The 18,705-nt window shown below is 44.0% G+C and overlaps 1 protein-coding gene across 1 annotated transcript in view; it reads right to left on the reverse strand.

Moving 5' to 3' along the window:
- LOC118384199 (RNA binding protein fox-1 homolog 3-like) overlaps nucleotides 1-18,705 on the reverse strand; it is a 49,755-nt gene that overhangs the window by 27,057 nt on the left and 3,993 nt on the right. The window contains 3 exon segments of the mRNA XM_052519070.1: nucleotides 172-264; nucleotides 2,863-2,916; nucleotides 6,464-6,607. Of these exon segments, the coding sequence (XP_052375030.1) occupies nucleotides 172-264; nucleotides 2,863-2,916; nucleotides 6,464-6,607 (291 nt within the window).

The following is an 18,705-nucleotide window of genomic DNA, read 5'->3' on the forward strand; positions in this document are numbered from 1 at the left end:
ACACACACACACACACACACACACACACACACACACACACACACACACACAGCGGGCACATGCTTATGTGCAGGTCTCTTGTGGGACAAAGGTGAGAGCAGAGGCATGGGAGAGGTCAGCAGGCAGGAGGCAGAAGAAGAAGAAGAAGAAACAGGAAATAAGGAAAAGCACCTCTATTTTGCGTCCTTCTACGATTGTACCGTTTAGCTTCTCCCGCGCACGGTCGGCATCTGTGCTCGTTTCAAAAGTTACAAACCCAAAGCCCTAAGAGAGAGCCACGTGTGTCACCAGGCCAGTAAGACAGACAGGGACAGGAAGGTAGACAAGGACAGGCAGGTAGACAGGGACAGGAAGGTATACAGGGACAGGATGGTAGACAGGGACAGGAAGGTAGACAAGGACAGGAAGGTAGACAGGGACAGGAAGGTAGACAGGGACAGGAAGGTAGACAAGGACATGAAGGTAGACAGGGACAGGAAGGTAGACAAGGACAGGAAGGTAGACAAGGACAGGAAGGTAGACAGGGACAGGAAGGTAGACAGGGACAGGAAGGTAGACAGGGACAAGAAGGTAGACCGGGACAGGAAGGTAGACAAGGACAGGAAGGTAGACAGGGACAGGAAGGTAGATAGGGACAGGAAGGTAGACAGGGACAGGAAGGTAGACAGGGACAGGAAGGTAGACAGGGACAGGAAGGTAGACAGGGACAGGAAGGTAGACAGGGACAGGAAGGTAGGCAAGGACAGGAAGGTAGACAGGGACAGGAAGGTAGACAGGGACAAGAAGGTAGACAGGGACAGGAAGGTAGACAGGGTGGGTAAAAGATAGGGTAGGAGGGGGATTAGAGAGGAGGAAGGAGGGAAGGAGAAGGAGAGAAGGAGAGGGAGAGAAGAAGGAGAGGACTAGGTGAGCAGCAGGAAGTAGAGATGTATATAAGCGGTGTTATTAATTGTGTGGTTGTTAGTGAGACGTCAGGAACAGCAAAGAGAGATCCAAAGAGAGATAAGGATGACAGCCTCACAAACACTAACAAACCTGCCTGTTTTACCCAATTAAACACCACAAACCACCTCTGGAGAATGTCTCTGAGCATCGCAGGCATTACACTCTGTTACGCAACATTATAGTCTAATCATTATTGTGAAGACTTCAACAGGAGCCTTATGAAAAACAACCCCCAACCCCCATTGGAATGAGATGAAGTTGAGCACGGAAGGAATATTCATAAATTCTTCAAGCAATTTAGTTTAATTCCATCATCAACCATTTCTAATCCATTACAATAGCCAACGAATGCACTGTAGAAATTAAATTAAGCCATATGTTGTCTCTTTTTCGTAGACATATCATTATAATAGTATTCATCATTGTGTCTAAAATGTGATGGGGTATTTACCATACTATCATGCTATTGGTTGGTAATAAAGGTAGCTATACATATCACCAACAACATATGTACATTAATAAATCACATGCTACCTCTAAGGATGTGGAAGAAGGAGGTGGCTTTACAATGGGGATGTCGCCTTTAAACTCACACCAAAATACCCTCCTCCCCATCCCCCATCTTCCACCCCCACGTGCCCCCTCCCCTGAGGGCTTTGTGACCAGTTTGAGTTATGGGGACTGGGAGACTGGGCCTGAGATCCATCACCAGCCTTCAGATATGCTGGCCCAACAAGTCCCAGTCCTTTGGTTTCTATATATACATATAGAGGGATGGGAGGGAGAGGGAGCCACGGCCAGGCTGATAATTGCTTGAAGATATATAATACATGTGAGAGATGGAGAGCATTGTGATCTTGTATGCATACACAGGATCTCCGAGCTCCAATTCCTGGCATAAATAACACGGTAGCTGTCCTTGGGGAGAGGGAGATAAAGAAATAAATTCAAAAGGAATTGAGGGCAAAATTAATCCTTTGGACATTTTGCCCGACTATGGTTGGCCCCTCTATCTTTTTTTATCATGCACAAATAATTAGCTTACACGGAGGGAGAGTGGAGCCACCATTTTTCAAAGGAGACAAACATATTGAATGCAAATTGCCAAAGCTTCATAGAAAATAGATTGTTTATTAATGGCCTGCTAGGTTCATTATATAGCGCGCAGGGTGCAGGAGAGAGGCATCATGGGTAATGGCTTTGTAGGGCACAAACAATAAATGCTTGTTACAGCAGAGGAGGCAGCTTTATCCGGTGCTCAATCTTGACTGGCTGTGGGGGCTGAGTTGGAGCAGAGTATAGGTTCCTAGATGGAGGCTGGCTGCATACCTTATACAGACCCCAAACTACCAGGTAAGAGTGGGAATCGATCCCATTCATGGTTGAACACCCAGCTAGAGGAGGCTGTCTAATTTATGAATGGAATGCTCTGGAGCTTGGCACAGACGATTACATACACAGTGGATGACCAGCACTGTGCTGTTTACACCAGAGGATGTTATATAGGACATGGTATAGAGCTACTGTACATGTATAGACACTGAGTCGGTTTTGGGGGTGATAGTTCTATATTTGCTATAGCACTTGATATTTGATCTGGGTTGACTATTAGTCTCTAAACTAGAGGTCTGTATTCCTTGTCCAGAGAGCTACAGTACTAGATTAAGTGCATTTTGAAACAGCTCAATCACCGATTGATTGATTGATTGACAGGGGTAATGATTCCCCAACTGGAGCACAAAGCTAGAACAACAACCAAGGAGGCAGCAGAGAGAGGAGTTCATGTCTGAACGCAGTTCTCCAGGACCAGGCTTAGAGAGCAGTAGTCTGAGCCAATGTACACACGGCACTAATGCCATCATTACTAAACAGATGAAGTACAAGGTAATGAAGCAGTTGAGGTTCTAGTTCACTTACCTTGGATCCTCGCTCATTAAAGATAATCTCCACATCTAGAATCTTTCCAAATTGCTGTGGCGAGAAAGGAGACAAGAGAGGAGAGATTAAGTTATGAAAAGAGTAAGAAAACGGTTATTGTTGCCATGCCAAAATTGTACAATTGTTATGCAATGATTTCAAATATATATTGTGATCTTATCAAATTATCTTTTTTTAATGCAAAATAAAGTTTCTGTTTTATCTGTGTTATTTGTATGTCATGAAATCAATGATGTAAAAAACAGTTAAAACAAACATTGTAAAAACAGTAGAGTTAGAGTAACAGGAGATATTTCACACAGAGAAAAGCTACATCAACATATGGCAAGGTGGTTGTTTATAAGGTTGTGTTGTGATGTGAAGCAGCTCCTGAGGAAAACTCATTTTCTCAAATCCCTGAACCGATAGAGAGAGATAACTTATAGAGACAGAGAGATAACCGATAGAGAGAGAGATACCCGATAGAGAGAGAGAGAGTGAACTAGGCTTTGACATAAAGAGAGACAGACCAGCAGGCTTCTGCCTGCCCAACAAACAGGTGGCTGAGCTGTCTCTCTATCTACACAGGTATCTGCCATTTTCTCTCTCTTTCTCTTCCTCTCTTTTTCTCGCTCTTTGTTGATGTGAGTGTGTGTTGTTTTCTCAGTGAACAGGACTCGAGGGATGGTCCCAAGGGGTTAACGTGCTCAAGCCTTTTGATTTAACAGGCTTCACTTTGGATCATTAGAAAACAGAGGAATGAAAGCCAATCGTAAGTTCCCCCTAATGAGTGGAGTGAGAGCCACTTTTAATTGCTGTCTACAATGGCCGTATTATTTCAATAAAAGTAATTACCCTGTCAAGCGGTCCGCATCGCCTTCATTTGGGCACAACAGGGAAGAAATAGGCCTTCCATGTGGTTGGCGCTCAATGGGAATGGATGGATCGTTTGACTGAGCCACTAATAGGGGTTAGGAAGAACCGGCTATTATCTGCCTGCTCCGGCCATAGGAGAGTGATGAGAGTGATGAGGGAAGAGGGTCTGGTGGAGGAGCTGGGTTTATGGGCTGGTAAAACACATATGACATCCTTCATCCCCCAGGGTCAAGTGCTGACCCCCACAACGCCTGAGAAAAAAAGTTGGAGTTATTTATGACCTTCCCAACAGACAACGCCAGGGGCGGCCCAGCCCAGGCCACAAACTCAAGTACATCTTGTTCATCTGGGATTTCAATTCTACATAGTTCCCCTCTCCACATCTGCCTCGTATGGTGCTCAGCTCCATTGATTCCAATTGTAGCACTTTACCGTACCCGGCTCCATCACACACAGGGGCATTTACATCCCAGTGTGATGCCCCTCTTCGCATGAGATGACAATGCTTCCCCATGCAATGTGCAGATGCTAATTGTTTTAACCAAGAGTAATGGGCTTGTGGCGTCGATTAATTAGTTTCTGGGGAAGTCATCTTAGTGGATTCCCACATGGCACTGGGGATCTCAGCCGCTCCCACACTCTCCTCCCTCCCTACAGCCCTCTCCGCCCCAGCCCAGCGCAAACAGCTGCATCAGCACCAAAGCCAATAAACAATGGCATCAATTGGAGGGGTCTCAGGAGACAAAACTGGGGGACTGACGACACCTCCTTCCTTCCTCACCCCCAGATCAGCCAAAGTAAACTATCAACATATCAATAAGGAAATGAGAAAAACCGTCCGTTGGGGAAAAATGGAGTTAATATTCCTACCTCGAGAACACTTCTCTTTATGAGGCCTCGCTCATTCGCTCCACTTCCTATCTGAGATGCAAATGCATTTCTACACTGTGATCAACTGGAATGCAGAGCTACCAACCACGGATAGGGCACTGTATGTATCCCTGCTTCTGCTACGCTAAAACACCTGAATGCTGTGAGGAGGCTAGCTATCATTAGCATAATACAGCATGGTGTAGTGTAGCATGGTGTAGTAGTGTAGAGTGCTGCTATTGTCTGAGAGTAGCAGAGTAGTGGCTGGTGAGATAGACTGGAGCTCAGTGTGAAAGCGTGGGGGCCAGAGGTCTGATTGCCCAGAGATGTTTGTTCACTGAGAGCCCTCGTCAAGCAGCCGAGGAGGAGTACTGTTGAAGAACCCAGGAGCAGAATGAGGAGGACGCCCTCAAGCAGCACAGCATGGTGCGACGCGCTACCCGAGCTAGCGCTAGCTTGGAGTGTTTTCCTTTCACTCCTCTAATCACCCGCTCTCTCAAATATCACACTTTTCTAATCACTGATTAAGGTCTGCATCAGTCGCCTTAATGAGGCTTCATTCTGCGCCTCGTTAGTGACTCAGAGGGTCATCCTCCGCACCCTTAACCCCTACGGTGGGGTAGGGTAACTCTCAAACCCTCCCTCCTTGTTTAGGGGCTAGCTAGAGTCTCTGCTAGCAGGTGCTAGCTAGTCTCTGTTTTAGCTGTCTGCTGGTGGCTGATGGAGGGTCCCTGTTAAGTCTGCACGTCACTGGAGAGCTGGAGAGAGGGGCTCTTCACAACTTGTGGGAGCAGATGGAGGTCCTGGGGGCTTGGCAGCAGCGCTGGGTTCGGCTGCGCTGGGTTCGGCTGCGCTGCGCTGGGTTCGGCTGCGCTGCGCTGGGTTCGGCTGCGCTGCGCTGGGTTCCACTGCTCCACCATTGACACATGCACCATCTCACCGCTGCCTTTCCTTTCACTCTCCTCTGCCTGCCTGTATGTCTGCAGGCTCTGCTCGTGTGTAACGGTAATGGTGTATTGAGCCCCTGGCGGCAGGGCAGCCATTAGAGCCAGAGGGATGGGGCTGCACACCACTGATCACATACACACATACACAGGGTCATTGTGGAGGCCATATCCAGGGGTGGAGCCTGAGCTGAGCTGGCACATTAATACAGCACAGACAGGATATCTCCTCTCCCAACCAGCAACCAGCTCAGCCCACAAACATCAATCCCAGGACCCAGCCACCGACTGCCCGGAAAGTTAGGGAGGGGAGGGCTGCTGGGAGGGCCACTGTTAAATTTGCATCACATATCCATAAGCTGCACACACACGTCGGCCGGGCACACAAAGCCTCCGAACTAATTACTGAGGCAATTTGGATTCTACAGGACCTGCTCCAGAGCTGGAAACAATAAACCCAACAATCAGACAGCACAGGAAGGAGAGAGAGAGAGAGACAGCAGCCATGTTGTCCAGTAATTTATTACGCCGTAGCCAGGGCTCTCCTGTAATTAATATCATTAGTTTGAAGTCCTCCATAATGATGAAAATTAACGCCTGTAGCTTATAATGACCTAAATTAGCGTGCAACATTCAAATTAGATTTTTGGCAATGATCCTGATTCGGAGCCATTATAATTCTATACTTTTTTTGTTGTGTTAATTTTAAGGACTGGTGTGAAATGCGAGACAGAGAGGTTACACTTTCAGGGAAAAGAGAGTACACCTGTTCTGGGATCAGGATAAATGTGTGTCTGGACTTTCTAGAGAGAGAGAGAGACAATACACACTCCAGGCAGGTACCATGATATGTGTGGGTGGGTAAAGAATGGTTTCCCCCAGTGAGTTCAGGGAGAGGGAAGGGAGCTCACCCCAAACATTTGCCGCAGGTCAGGGTCACGGAAGCGGAAGGGGATGTTGGAGACATGTAACCTCTTGGGCTGCTGCTTCTCCGAGGAGTCCGAGAGCTGCAGCTGGAGCTGCAGGGAGACCTCTGATTGCGTCACGTCATCTGTCTGCCAGAGGGAAACAACAGCAGAAAGACACAAGCAGCTCATTAGTTCCTACTACTGTACCTTCGGGTCACATGGTGAGGGAGAAGAGAGACAGATGGGGACAGGCTAACTAACTTACATAGCGTCTGCTATTTTTCAATCTGAGAAGCAGAAAACGCTAAACAGCTGATGAATTATGGTTTAAAACCTGAGGTCATGCATTACAAATCCGCTTATTAATCTCTTGCACTTAGCTTCTGGAGCCACAAGAAAGAAAGATTGAGGGGTTTGACAGAAAGGCATGGATATAGATCCTAGCGCTTCTGACACATTTAGACTTGAGGCACATTATTGGTGTTGTTTGCACAGAGGCCCAGAGCTCCTACGTTGTCGACTCCATCATTATACGAATGCAGTGCTGACATTGGGATATAAATGACATGTCTGATGTCTATGACAAATCCCACTTAGTTCGTTCTCAGACAAGAGTGATGAATTTCAACATGGCTGCTGGCTTGTTTACTCAAACCGACCCAGTTTTAGATGGAGAGGGTTTCACAAGATTTGTTTTCTGTAAAAACCTTCACTGGTCATCAGAACCATTTACCCTCTCCATGGAAGGATCATTAGGGACCAACTCTGTCTGCATAACAACAAATTCCATCATTTAAATGTGTTTACCAAAATTAAAACCAAGACCTCTTGTAGACACTTCTGGCATTATGAAATAAATTAAAAAACTATGAAAGGTGGGGGGAGAGAGAAAGAAAAAGAGAGAGGAGTGAAATAGGGAGCGATGACTGGTTAGATTGAGAGGGAGTACAAAAGCTGTTTGAATATGATATGTAAACTCCAAGGTCCCCAGGGATGTGCTCCTTGAGCAGTGGCAAACACTCCATACTACACGGGCTGGCTGGAGTCACATAGACAGACACCCCCCGAGTACACACACACACACACACACACACACACACACACACACACACACACACACACACACACACACACACACACACACACACACACACACACACACACACACACACACACACACACACACACACACACACACACACACACACACACACAGAGAGAGAGAGAGAGAGAGAAGGGAAGGGGAACTGAGATAGTAAAGGACGACAGAGTGAAAAGAGAAGAACCTTAGATCGAGAACAAAAAGGCTGACAGATGTGCACATACAGACAAACACACACACGTACAGACAAACACACATACAGACAAACACACGTACACACACACACACACACACACACACACACACACACACACACACACACACACACACACACACACACACACACACACACACACACACACACACACACACACACACACACACACACACACACACACACACACACACACACACCTCTCTCTCCACCATCTAATAACCTGCTCCCTGCTCCAAGGCCGTCGGGTGGCTGCAGGCCCCTGGGTGATACATATCCCACCATTTAGGAAATGGGCTAGGGATTTATTCATTATAATTCATCATCACAGTATTATCATTATCATCATGATCGTAATGATGATCGCCTTTATTATTCTCATTATCATAATCACAATCTCCACTGTAATGGCCCTCATTTATTTGCTTTTATGGCCCATTCGGAGATGGTGACATACATTGTTAACACTGACAGTTGTTTGATTCAAGGTCCCACTTAGTCTCCCCTCCAGCCATCCAGGTAGGGCACATTGGTGACGGAAGGTCTGAAAGCCTTGTGTTCAGTGACGTTCAGTGATGTTTAGTCATGTTCAGAGGTTATCATGTGGAGAAGGGCACAGGAGCCAGTGTAGGGGTGAGCTGGGCTAGCTAGTTCCAGTATCAGACTGGTAGAGTAGTGGAGGGGTGAGCTGGGCTAGCTAGTTCCAGTATCAGACTGGTAGAGTAGTGTAGGGGTGAGCTGGGCTAGCTAGTTCCAGTATCAGACTGGTAGAGTAGTGTAGAGGTGAGCTGGGCTAGCTAGTTCCAGTATCAGACTGGTAGAGTAGTGTAGGGATGAGCTGGGCTAGCTAGTTCCGGTATCAGACTGGTAGAGTAGTGTAGGGGTGAGCTGGGCTAGCTAGTTCCAGTATCAGACTGGTAGAGTAGTGTAGGGGTGAGCTGGGCTAGCTAGTTCCAGTATCAGACTGGTAGAGTAGTGTAGGGGTGAGCTGGGCTATCAGACTGGTAGAGTTGGGCCCAGTATCAGACTGGTAGAGTAGTGTAGGGGTGAGCTGGGCTAGCTAGTTCCAGTATCAGACTGGTAGAGTAGTGTAGGGGTGAGCTGGGCTAGCTAGTTCCAGTATCAGACTGGTAGAGTAGTGGAGGGGTGAGCTGGGCTAGCTAGTTCCAGTATCAGACTGGTAGAGTAGTGTAGGGGTGAGCTGGGCTAGCTAGTTCCAGTATCAGACTGGTAGAGTAGTGTAGGGGTGAGCTGGGCTAGCTAGTTCCAGTATCAGACTGGTAGAGTAGTGTAGGGGTGAGCTGGGCTAGCTAGTTCCAGTATCAGACTGGTAGAGTAGTGGAGGGGTGAGCTGGGCTAGCTAGCTCCAGTATCAGGCTGGTAGAGTAGTGCAGGGGTGAGCAGGGCAAGCTAGTTCCAGTATCAGACTGGTAGAGTAGTGGAGGGGTGAGCTGGGCTAGCTAGTTCCAGTATCAGACTGGTAGAGTAGTGTAGGGGTGAGCTGGGCTAGCTAGTTCCAGTATCAGACTGGTAGAGTAGTGTAGGGGTGAGCTGGGCTAGCTAGTTCCAGTATCAGACTGGTAGCTGGGCTAGCTAGTTCCAGTATCAGACTGGTAGAGTAGTGGAGGGTGAGCTGGGCTGAGCTGGGCTGGTAGCTAGTGCAGGGGTGAGCAGGGCAGTAGTCAGACTGGTAGAGTAGTGGAGGGGTGAGCTGGGCTAGCTAGTATCAGACTGGTAGTAGTGTAGGGGTGAGCTGGGCAGTTCCAGTATCAGACTGGTAGAGTAGTGGAGGGGTGAGCTGGGCTAGCTAGTTCCAGTATCAGACTGGTAGAGTAGTGTAGGGGTGAGCTGGGCTAGCTAGTATCAGACTGGTAGTAGTGGAGGGGTGAGCTGGGCAGTATTCCAGTACAGACTGGTAGAGTAGTGTAGGGGTGAGCTGGGCTAGCTAGTTCCAGTATCAGACTGGCTGGGCTAGCTTTCCAGTATCAGACTGGTAGAGTAGTGTAGGGGTGAGCTGGGCTAGCTAGTTCCAGTATCAGACTGGTAGAGTAGTGGAGGGGTGAGCTGGGCTAGCTAGCTCCAGTATCAGGCTGGTAGAGTAGTGCAGGGGTGAGCAGGGCAAGCTAGTTCCAGTATCAGACTGGTAGAGTAGTAGAGGGGTGAGCTGGGCTAGCTAGCTCCAGTATCAGACTTTTAGAGTATTGTAGGGGTGAGCTGGGCTAGTTAGTGCCAGTATCAGACTGGTAGAGTAGTGGAGGGGTGAGCTGGGCTAGCTAGCTCCAGTATCAGACTTTTAGAGTATTGTAGGGGTGAGCTGGGCTAGTTAGTGCCAGTATCAGACTGGTAGAGTAGTGGAGGGGTGAGCTGGGCTAGCTACCTCCAGTATCATACTGGTAGAGTAGTGGAAGGGTGAGCTGTGCTAGCTAGCTCCAGTATCAGACTGGTAGAGTAGTGGAGGGGTGAGCTGGGCTAGCTAGTTCCAGTATCAGACTGGACTGGTAGAGAAGTGGAGGGGTGAGCTGGGCTAGCTAGCTCCAGTATCAGACTGGTAGAATAGTGGAAGGGTGAGCTGGGCTAGCTAGTTCCAGTATCAGACAGGTAGAGTAGTGGAGGGGTGAGCTGGGCTCGTTAGCTCCAGTATCAGACTGGTAGACTTGTGGAGGGGTGAGCAGGGCTAGCTAGCTCCAGTATCAGACTGGTATATTAGTGGAGGAGTGAGCTGGGCTAGTTTGCTCCAGTATCAGACTGGTAGACTAGTGGAGGGGTGAGCAGGGCTAGCTAGCTCCAGTATCAGACTGGTAGAGTAGTGGAGGGGTGGAGTGGCAGGTGACCAAGTGAAAAGGGAGGAAGGGGTCATCAGTGTGCCATGTCCTCCTGTGCTAGAGGTTAATAGCCTGAGTAGCCATGTTGGGTACCAAGGTGACACACGGCAGACAGATGCCAGACTACTGTGGAGGGTAACAAGGCACTTGGGACCGCGGGTCAATCTGTTTCATCGGTCACACATGACTCTATCAACCTTTACCGTATGCTACCAGACTGCACAACGACTGACTCACTGTCCTGTCCTCCAGCTTAGCTACTGGCTTCTTATCATGGGGTCCTCTAGCTGTGTGTTAGCAAACCTTCAGATCCATACTGACTAGAGGTAAATACGACTGGCACTCATACACCTACAGCTATTTAACCCAGACTCCATCTGTGGATCTCTGTGTTTCTGCCAGTGAGTTTAGTGCCCCTGTCTCTCCATTGCTTCTCCTGAGGGATCATCTGGATCCAGGCTGGTTGGGAGAAGGTGAGATGGTTACAGTGTAAAATAATGACATGTGCATTACCATATGACAGGGGTCTTCAACCTTTTCATGCCCAGGGAATACCTCCCAGGCAACCGGCAATACCCATCACACGTTAGCAAAGACATCTTGTCTTATCATCCGGTGAATGTTAATGGAAAGGAAAAGTTATCAACATTTTAAAATGAATACATTTGGTATTTTGACCTCCTCACATTATAATTGGAAGAGGAAGTGTAAACTCTTGTGTGTAAACTTGTTGTATGTATGTACTGACATGTACTGTATGTGTAACTGATAGATGCACACACACACACACACACACTACATGTTCATGTTTTTACACACACTACATGTTCATGTTTTTACACACACATTACATGTTCATGTTTTTACACAAACTACATGTTCATGTTTTTACACAAACTACATGTTCATGTTTTTACACACACTACATGTTCATGTTTTTACACACAAACTACATGTTCATGTTTTTACACACACACTACATGTTCATGTTTTTACACACACTACATGTTCATGTTTTTACACACACTACATGTTCATGTTTTTACACACACTACATGTTCATGTTTTTACACACAAACTACATGTTCATGTTTTTACACACACACTACATGTTCATGTTTTTACACACACACTACATGTTCATGTTTTTACACACTACATGTTCATGTTTTTACACACACACTACATGTTCATGTTTTTACACACAAACTACATGTTCATGTTTTTACACACACACTACATGTTCATGTTTTTACACACACACTACATGTTCATGTTTTTACACACACACTACATGTTCATGTTTTTACACACTACATGTTCATGTTTTTACACACACTACATGTTCATGTTTTTACACACAAACTACATGTTCATGTTTTTACACACACACTACATGTTCATGTTTTTACACACACACTACATGTTCATGTTTTTACACACTACATGTTCATGTTTTTACACACACACTACATGTTCATGTTTTTACACAAACTACATGTTCATGTTTTTACACACACACTACATGTTCATGTTTTTACACACAAACTACATGTTCATGTTTTTACACACACACTACATGTTCATGTTTTTACACACAAACTACATGTTCATGTTTTTACACACACTACATGTTCATGTTTTTACACACACACTACATGTTCATGTTTTTACACACACACTACATGTTCATGTTTTTACACACACTACATGTTCATGTTTTTACACACACACTACATGTTCATGTTTTTACACAAACTACATGTTCATGTTTTTACACACACACTACATGTTCATGTTTTTACACAAACTACATGTTCATGTTTTTACACACACACTACATGTTCATGTTTTTACACACAAACTACATGTTCATGTTTTTACACACACTACATGTTCATGTTTTTACACACAAACTACATGTTCATGTTTTTACACACACACTACATGTTCATGTTTTTACACACAAACTACATGTTCATGTTTTTACACACACACTACATGTTCATGTTTTTACACACAAACTACATGTTCATGTTTTTACACACACTACATGTTCATGTTTTTACACACACACTACATGTTCATGTTTTTACACACACACTACATGTTCATGTTTTTACACACACTACATGTTCATGTTTTTACACACACACTACATGTTCATGTTTTTACACAAACTACATGTTCATGTTTTTACACACACACTACATGTTCATGTTTTTACACAAACTACATGTTCATGTTTTTACACACACACTACATGTTCATGTTTTTACACAAACTACATGTTCATGTTTTTACACACACACTACATGTTCATGTTTTTACACACAAACTACATGTTCATGTTTTTACACACACTACATGTTCATGTTTTTACACAAACTACATGTTCATGTTTTTACACACACACTACATGTTCATGTTTTTACACAAACTACATGTTCATGTTTTTACACACACACTACATGTTCATGTTTTTACACACAAACTACATGTTCATGTTTTTACACACACTACATGTTCATGTTTTTACACACACACTACATGTTCATGTTTTTACACACAAACTACATGTTCATGTTTTTACACACACTACATGTTCATGTTTTTACACACACACTACATGTTCATGTTTTTACACACACTACATGTTCATGTTTTTACACACACACTACATGTTCATGTTTTTACACAAACTACATGTTCATGTTTTTACACACACACTACATGTTCATGTTTTTACACAAACTACATGTTCATGTTTTTACACACACACTACATGTTCATGTTTTTACACACAAACTACATGTTCATGTTTTTACACACACTACATGTTCATGTTTTTACACACACTACATGTTCATGTTTTTACACACACACTACATGTTCATGTTTTTACACAAACTACATGTTCATGTTTTTACACACACACTACATGTTCATGTTTTTACACACAAACTACATGTTCATGTTTTTACACACACACTACATGTTCATGTTTTTACACACAAACTACATGTTCATGTTTTTACACACACACTACATGTTCATGTTTTTACACACAAACTACATGTTCATGTTTTTACACACACACTACATGTTCATGTTTTTACACACACACTACATGTTCATGTTTTTACACACAAACTACATGTTCATGTTTTTACACACACACTACATGTTCATGTTTTTACACACAAACTACATGTTCATGTTTTTACACACACACTACATGTTCATGTTTTTACACACAAACTACATGTTCATGTTTTTACACACACACTACATGTTCATGTTTTCACACACACTACATGTTCATGTTTTTACACACACTACATGTTCATGTTTTTACACACACTACATGTTCATGTTTTTACACACACACTACATGTTCATGTTTTTACACACACACTACATGTTCATGTTTTTACACACACACTACATGTTCATGTTTTTACACACACTACATGTTCATGTTTTTACACACACACTACATGTTCATGTTTTTACACACACTACATGTTCATGTTTTTACACACACTACATGTTCATGTTTTTACACACACACTACATGTTCATGTTTTTACACACACACTACATGTTCATGTTTTTACACACACACTACATGTTCATGTTTTTACACACACTACATGTTCATGTTTTTACACACACACTACATGTTCATGTTTTTACACACACACTACATGTTCATGTTTTTACACACACACTACATGTTCATGTTTTTACACACACACTACATGTTTATATTTTTTTACACACACACTACATGTTCATGTTTTTACACACACTACATGTTCATGTTTTTACACACACACTACATGTTCATGTTTTTACACACACTACATGTTCATGTTTTTACACACACACTACATGTTCATGTTTTTACACACACACTACATGTTCATGTTTTTACACACACTACATACATGTTCATGTTTTTACACACACACTACATGTTCATGTTTTTACACACACTACATGTTCATGTTTTTACACACACACTACATGTTCATGTTTTTACACACACTACATGTTCATGTTTTTACACACACACTACATGTTCATGTTTTTACACACACTACATGTTCATGTTTTTACACACACACTACATGTTCATGTTTTTACACACACACTACATGTTCATGTTTTTACACACACTACATGTTCATGTTTTTACACACACACTACATGTTCATGTTTTTACACACACACTACATGTTCATGTTTTTACACACACTACATGTTCATGTTTTTACACACACTACATGTTCATGTTTTTACACACACACTACATGTTCATGTTTTTACATGTTCATGTTTTTACACACACTACATGTTCATGTTTTTACACACACATGTTCATGTTTTTACACACACACTGTTCATGTTTTTACACACACACTACATGTTCATGTTTTTACACACACTACATGTTCATGTTTTTACACACACACTACATGTTCATGTTTTTACACACACACTACATGTTCATGTTTTTACACACACTACATGTTCATGTTTTCACACAGACTACATGTTCATGTTTTTACACACACACTACATGTTCATGTTTTCACACACACTACATGTTCATGTTTTTACACACACACTACATGTTCATGTTTTTACACACACACTACATGTTCATGTTTTTACACACACTACATGTTCATGTTTTCACACACACTACATGTTCATGTTTTCACACACACTACATGTTCATGTTTTTACACACACACTACATGTTCATGTTTTTACACACACACTACATGTTCATGTTTTTACACACACTACATGTTCATGTTTTTACACACACTACATGTTCATGTTTTTACACACACTACATGTTCATGTTTTCACACACACTACATGTTCATGTTTTCACACACACTACATGTTCATGTTTTTACACACACACTACATGTTCATGTTTTTACACACACTACATGTTCATGTTTTTACACACACACTACATGTTCATGTTTTTACACACACACTACATGTTCATGTTTTTACACACACATTACATGTTCATGTTTTTACACACACTACATGTTCATGTTTTCACACACACACTACATGTTCATGTTTTTACACACACACTACATGTTCATGTTTTTACACACACTACATGTTCATGTTTTTACACACACACTACATGTTCATGTTTTTAAATGTATGTAACTTGTAAAGTCTTTTGTTTGTAATGTCTTGTTGATATGTTACCCCAGTAAGACTAGCTGTCGCTGTTAACGTCGGCTAATGGGGATCCTAATAAATCAAATCAATAACTCTAACATAGCCTGTTAGTTAGAAAGGTAACTCCAAACTCATTTTCGCTAAGAGCAGCTGTTTATCTGGTTAAACAAAGGTTAGCCATGTGTTGGTAAAAATGAATGTCCAAGTCAAGAAGGCTTTCCAGCAGCCAGCGGCACTTGCCACAGTGGTAGTCTATTCACAGGTGCTGTTTCAGAGCCTATGTCAGATACTCCAATGAGTGTAATTTGCTCAATATTTGGAGAAGTTGAAGAATAATGTTGACATCATTAGAAATATGTTATTCTCATCTGTTCTACAGTATGTATATAATACAACATGTGTTTATTCTACTGTTGTTAGCGATATTCATAAAAACATTGGGGGGGGGGGAATCCACTTAATTAAAAAATATATATTTCCACGGGACCCCCCAGTTGAATAATCTTGCCATAGGAGTGGCACTTTACCGAACTGGCAGTTGCTGTCACAGTTATGGCGAGGGAGCGAGGCTGATGCAACCCCAGGCGTCACCCGCCACCTGCCGCTTACTGTCCCTGCCAAGCGTAGCTGTCATCTCGGGCGGCGAGTCACCCACCCTGCTTCCTGTTCATTCATTCCTCAAACAGACTCCCTCGCCGTTATTTGGAAATCACTTTCAAAGTGCTGTGCTCAGCACATTCCCCCTCCTCTCAGTGGCATTACAAGCACATAATTGAAACTATCTGATTGGAACGCCGCCAAGCAGGTAGATTACATCCGATTAAGTGGGGGGGGATACCGAGTCATCGCTCACAATAATTATAATGCCTTCCTTTAATGCATCCCCCCCCACCAAATCCTCCATTGTTTGTCTCCTCTTCGCTAAAGAACCTGTAAACAAATCCCTTCTTCAGTCACCTGAAATAGCAGGGGGTGAGAGAGAGGTAGAGTAGAGCCCCTCCTTCATCCCTCCCCTCCTCCATCCCCCTGGTCTGCTATTCATATAGATAACACAGACAACCCCTTTAACTGGGTCATATAGAATCTCTTGAATCTCTTGCGAATCGCAAAATCTCTCTGAGATTGTCTGAGTGAGTGTGCATGCTCTTCCATGTGCTTGAACTGTATGTGTGTCTGCATATGTATAGCCCATGTGTCTGTGTCTGTGTTATCACAAGCTCCCAGAATCCACTTTGTAGTCCTCATGCAGTTGACACAGACTTTGAAAAATCTGGAATTAAGTGCAGTCCTAACGACACTGCCTTAATTTGTTATCTGAATAAAAAGAATGATAACTCATGAAATCCAAACCCAACCTTGGACTATTTGAATGGCGCTTGCTAGATAACGAGCTCCGCTTTTTTAAAACAGAAGTCGCTGGCAGACCCTTTCTACAGTCCCATTCTCTCTCTCTCTGAGGATTTTGAGAAAGTTTGACTGCCTCTTTCTATCCTCAAGTCACCAGCTTTCATGTGAGTGTCGTTTGAACATGGGAGTCACACAGCAGGCCCCAGAGGTCTGAGTCTGGACAACAGCACCTCCCTGGAGTAGAGGAGGACTGACTGACTGAAGAGATGAGGAGAGAAAGGAGAGGCAATCCCTCATTAAACACACACTGCCAACCCTCCGCCCGGGAATTCACACAGAATCCATACATTTCATTCTCTTTTCCTCATGCCTCTTTTAAAGTCTATACGTTTTCCGAGACGGCCAGAGTAAAGCACTGAGGAGTGGGAGCCCAGTGAGTGCTGATCTGCTCCCCAATCTGTGTTTCTGCAGGGTGTCCTAATCAAAGACACCCGCGCCCTTCTGTGGCACCCAAAGCAAACAGGCTGGGTCATTAAAGCAGGGGAGCGCAGCGAGGAGCAGCAGTTGCGGTGGGGGGCACAGCGGTGGGGAGTGCTCCCCTACACCAGCGGCCCCAGGGATTAGCCAGCCACTCTGTTTACAGCCCACTGATCTGATCCCTCTCTCCTCACTGGCAGGGTGAGATGGAGAGAGAAGGAGAGAGATGGGTATAGAGAGAAAGAGAGAGTGGGGAAAAGAAAGGGAGGGAAAGGGAGAGAAAGAAAGATAGTGAGCGAGAGGGGGGGAGGGAGCCGTGAAGGAAAGCAGGGCTGCCTCTCATCTCTCCATGGCCACGTCACTTGGTTTTCTTCACAGCGGGTGGACAGATGAAATGAAATATAAAATGGCGAGAGGAGAAATGAGTGGCGTGGGGGAATGAGAGGCAGCGACACGGCAGGGTTCTGAGCAGGGGAGTGGAACCTCCTGCAAAGTCTCTCCTTACTCACTGAACACAGTGTATCTGTGTAGCTGCCAATAAGAGTCAGCCATGACAACGGAGTCACACACGTCTTCAAATGAAACATGATTTTATCACAGAGTAATGCTACAGTTATACACATGGCCTTGCTATATCTGTACCTGTAAATCACAGCTGATTTCTCCACCCATTATCCATGGTGCTTCAGTGATTCTATGCTTAGGAAAATGGAGTTGTTAACGATGTTTTTTATGGGTGTCTTGAATCCCTCAGGGGGGCAGCCTTCACCCCCAGCTGACCTCTCCCAGCAAGTGTTTTCATGTGAGAGGAAGAGAGGGAGGAAAGGAAGAAAGGCCAGACTAAAGTCACATTTTCTCCCGCTGGTATTGTCAGGAGTTAGAGCGAGGGAGACTTCAGCTAAATCCTCCTCTCTGATCCTCAACCACAGGTTATGGCATATTTTATATATGAAATATATTATGTATACTTTCACTTAATTTAAACCACATGTCAAACTACCTGGTGGGCTCACATCGCTATAGTGTTTGCTCTGTCCTATTGGTCCAAAGTGTAGGC

This window comes from Oncorhynchus keta, chromosome 5 (assembly GCF_023373465.1).
Source record: "Oncorhynchus keta strain PuntledgeMale-10-30-2019 chromosome 5, Oket_V2, whole genome shotgun sequence".
NCBI lineage: Eukaryota > Metazoa > Chordata > Actinopteri > Salmoniformes > Salmonidae > Oncorhynchus > Oncorhynchus keta.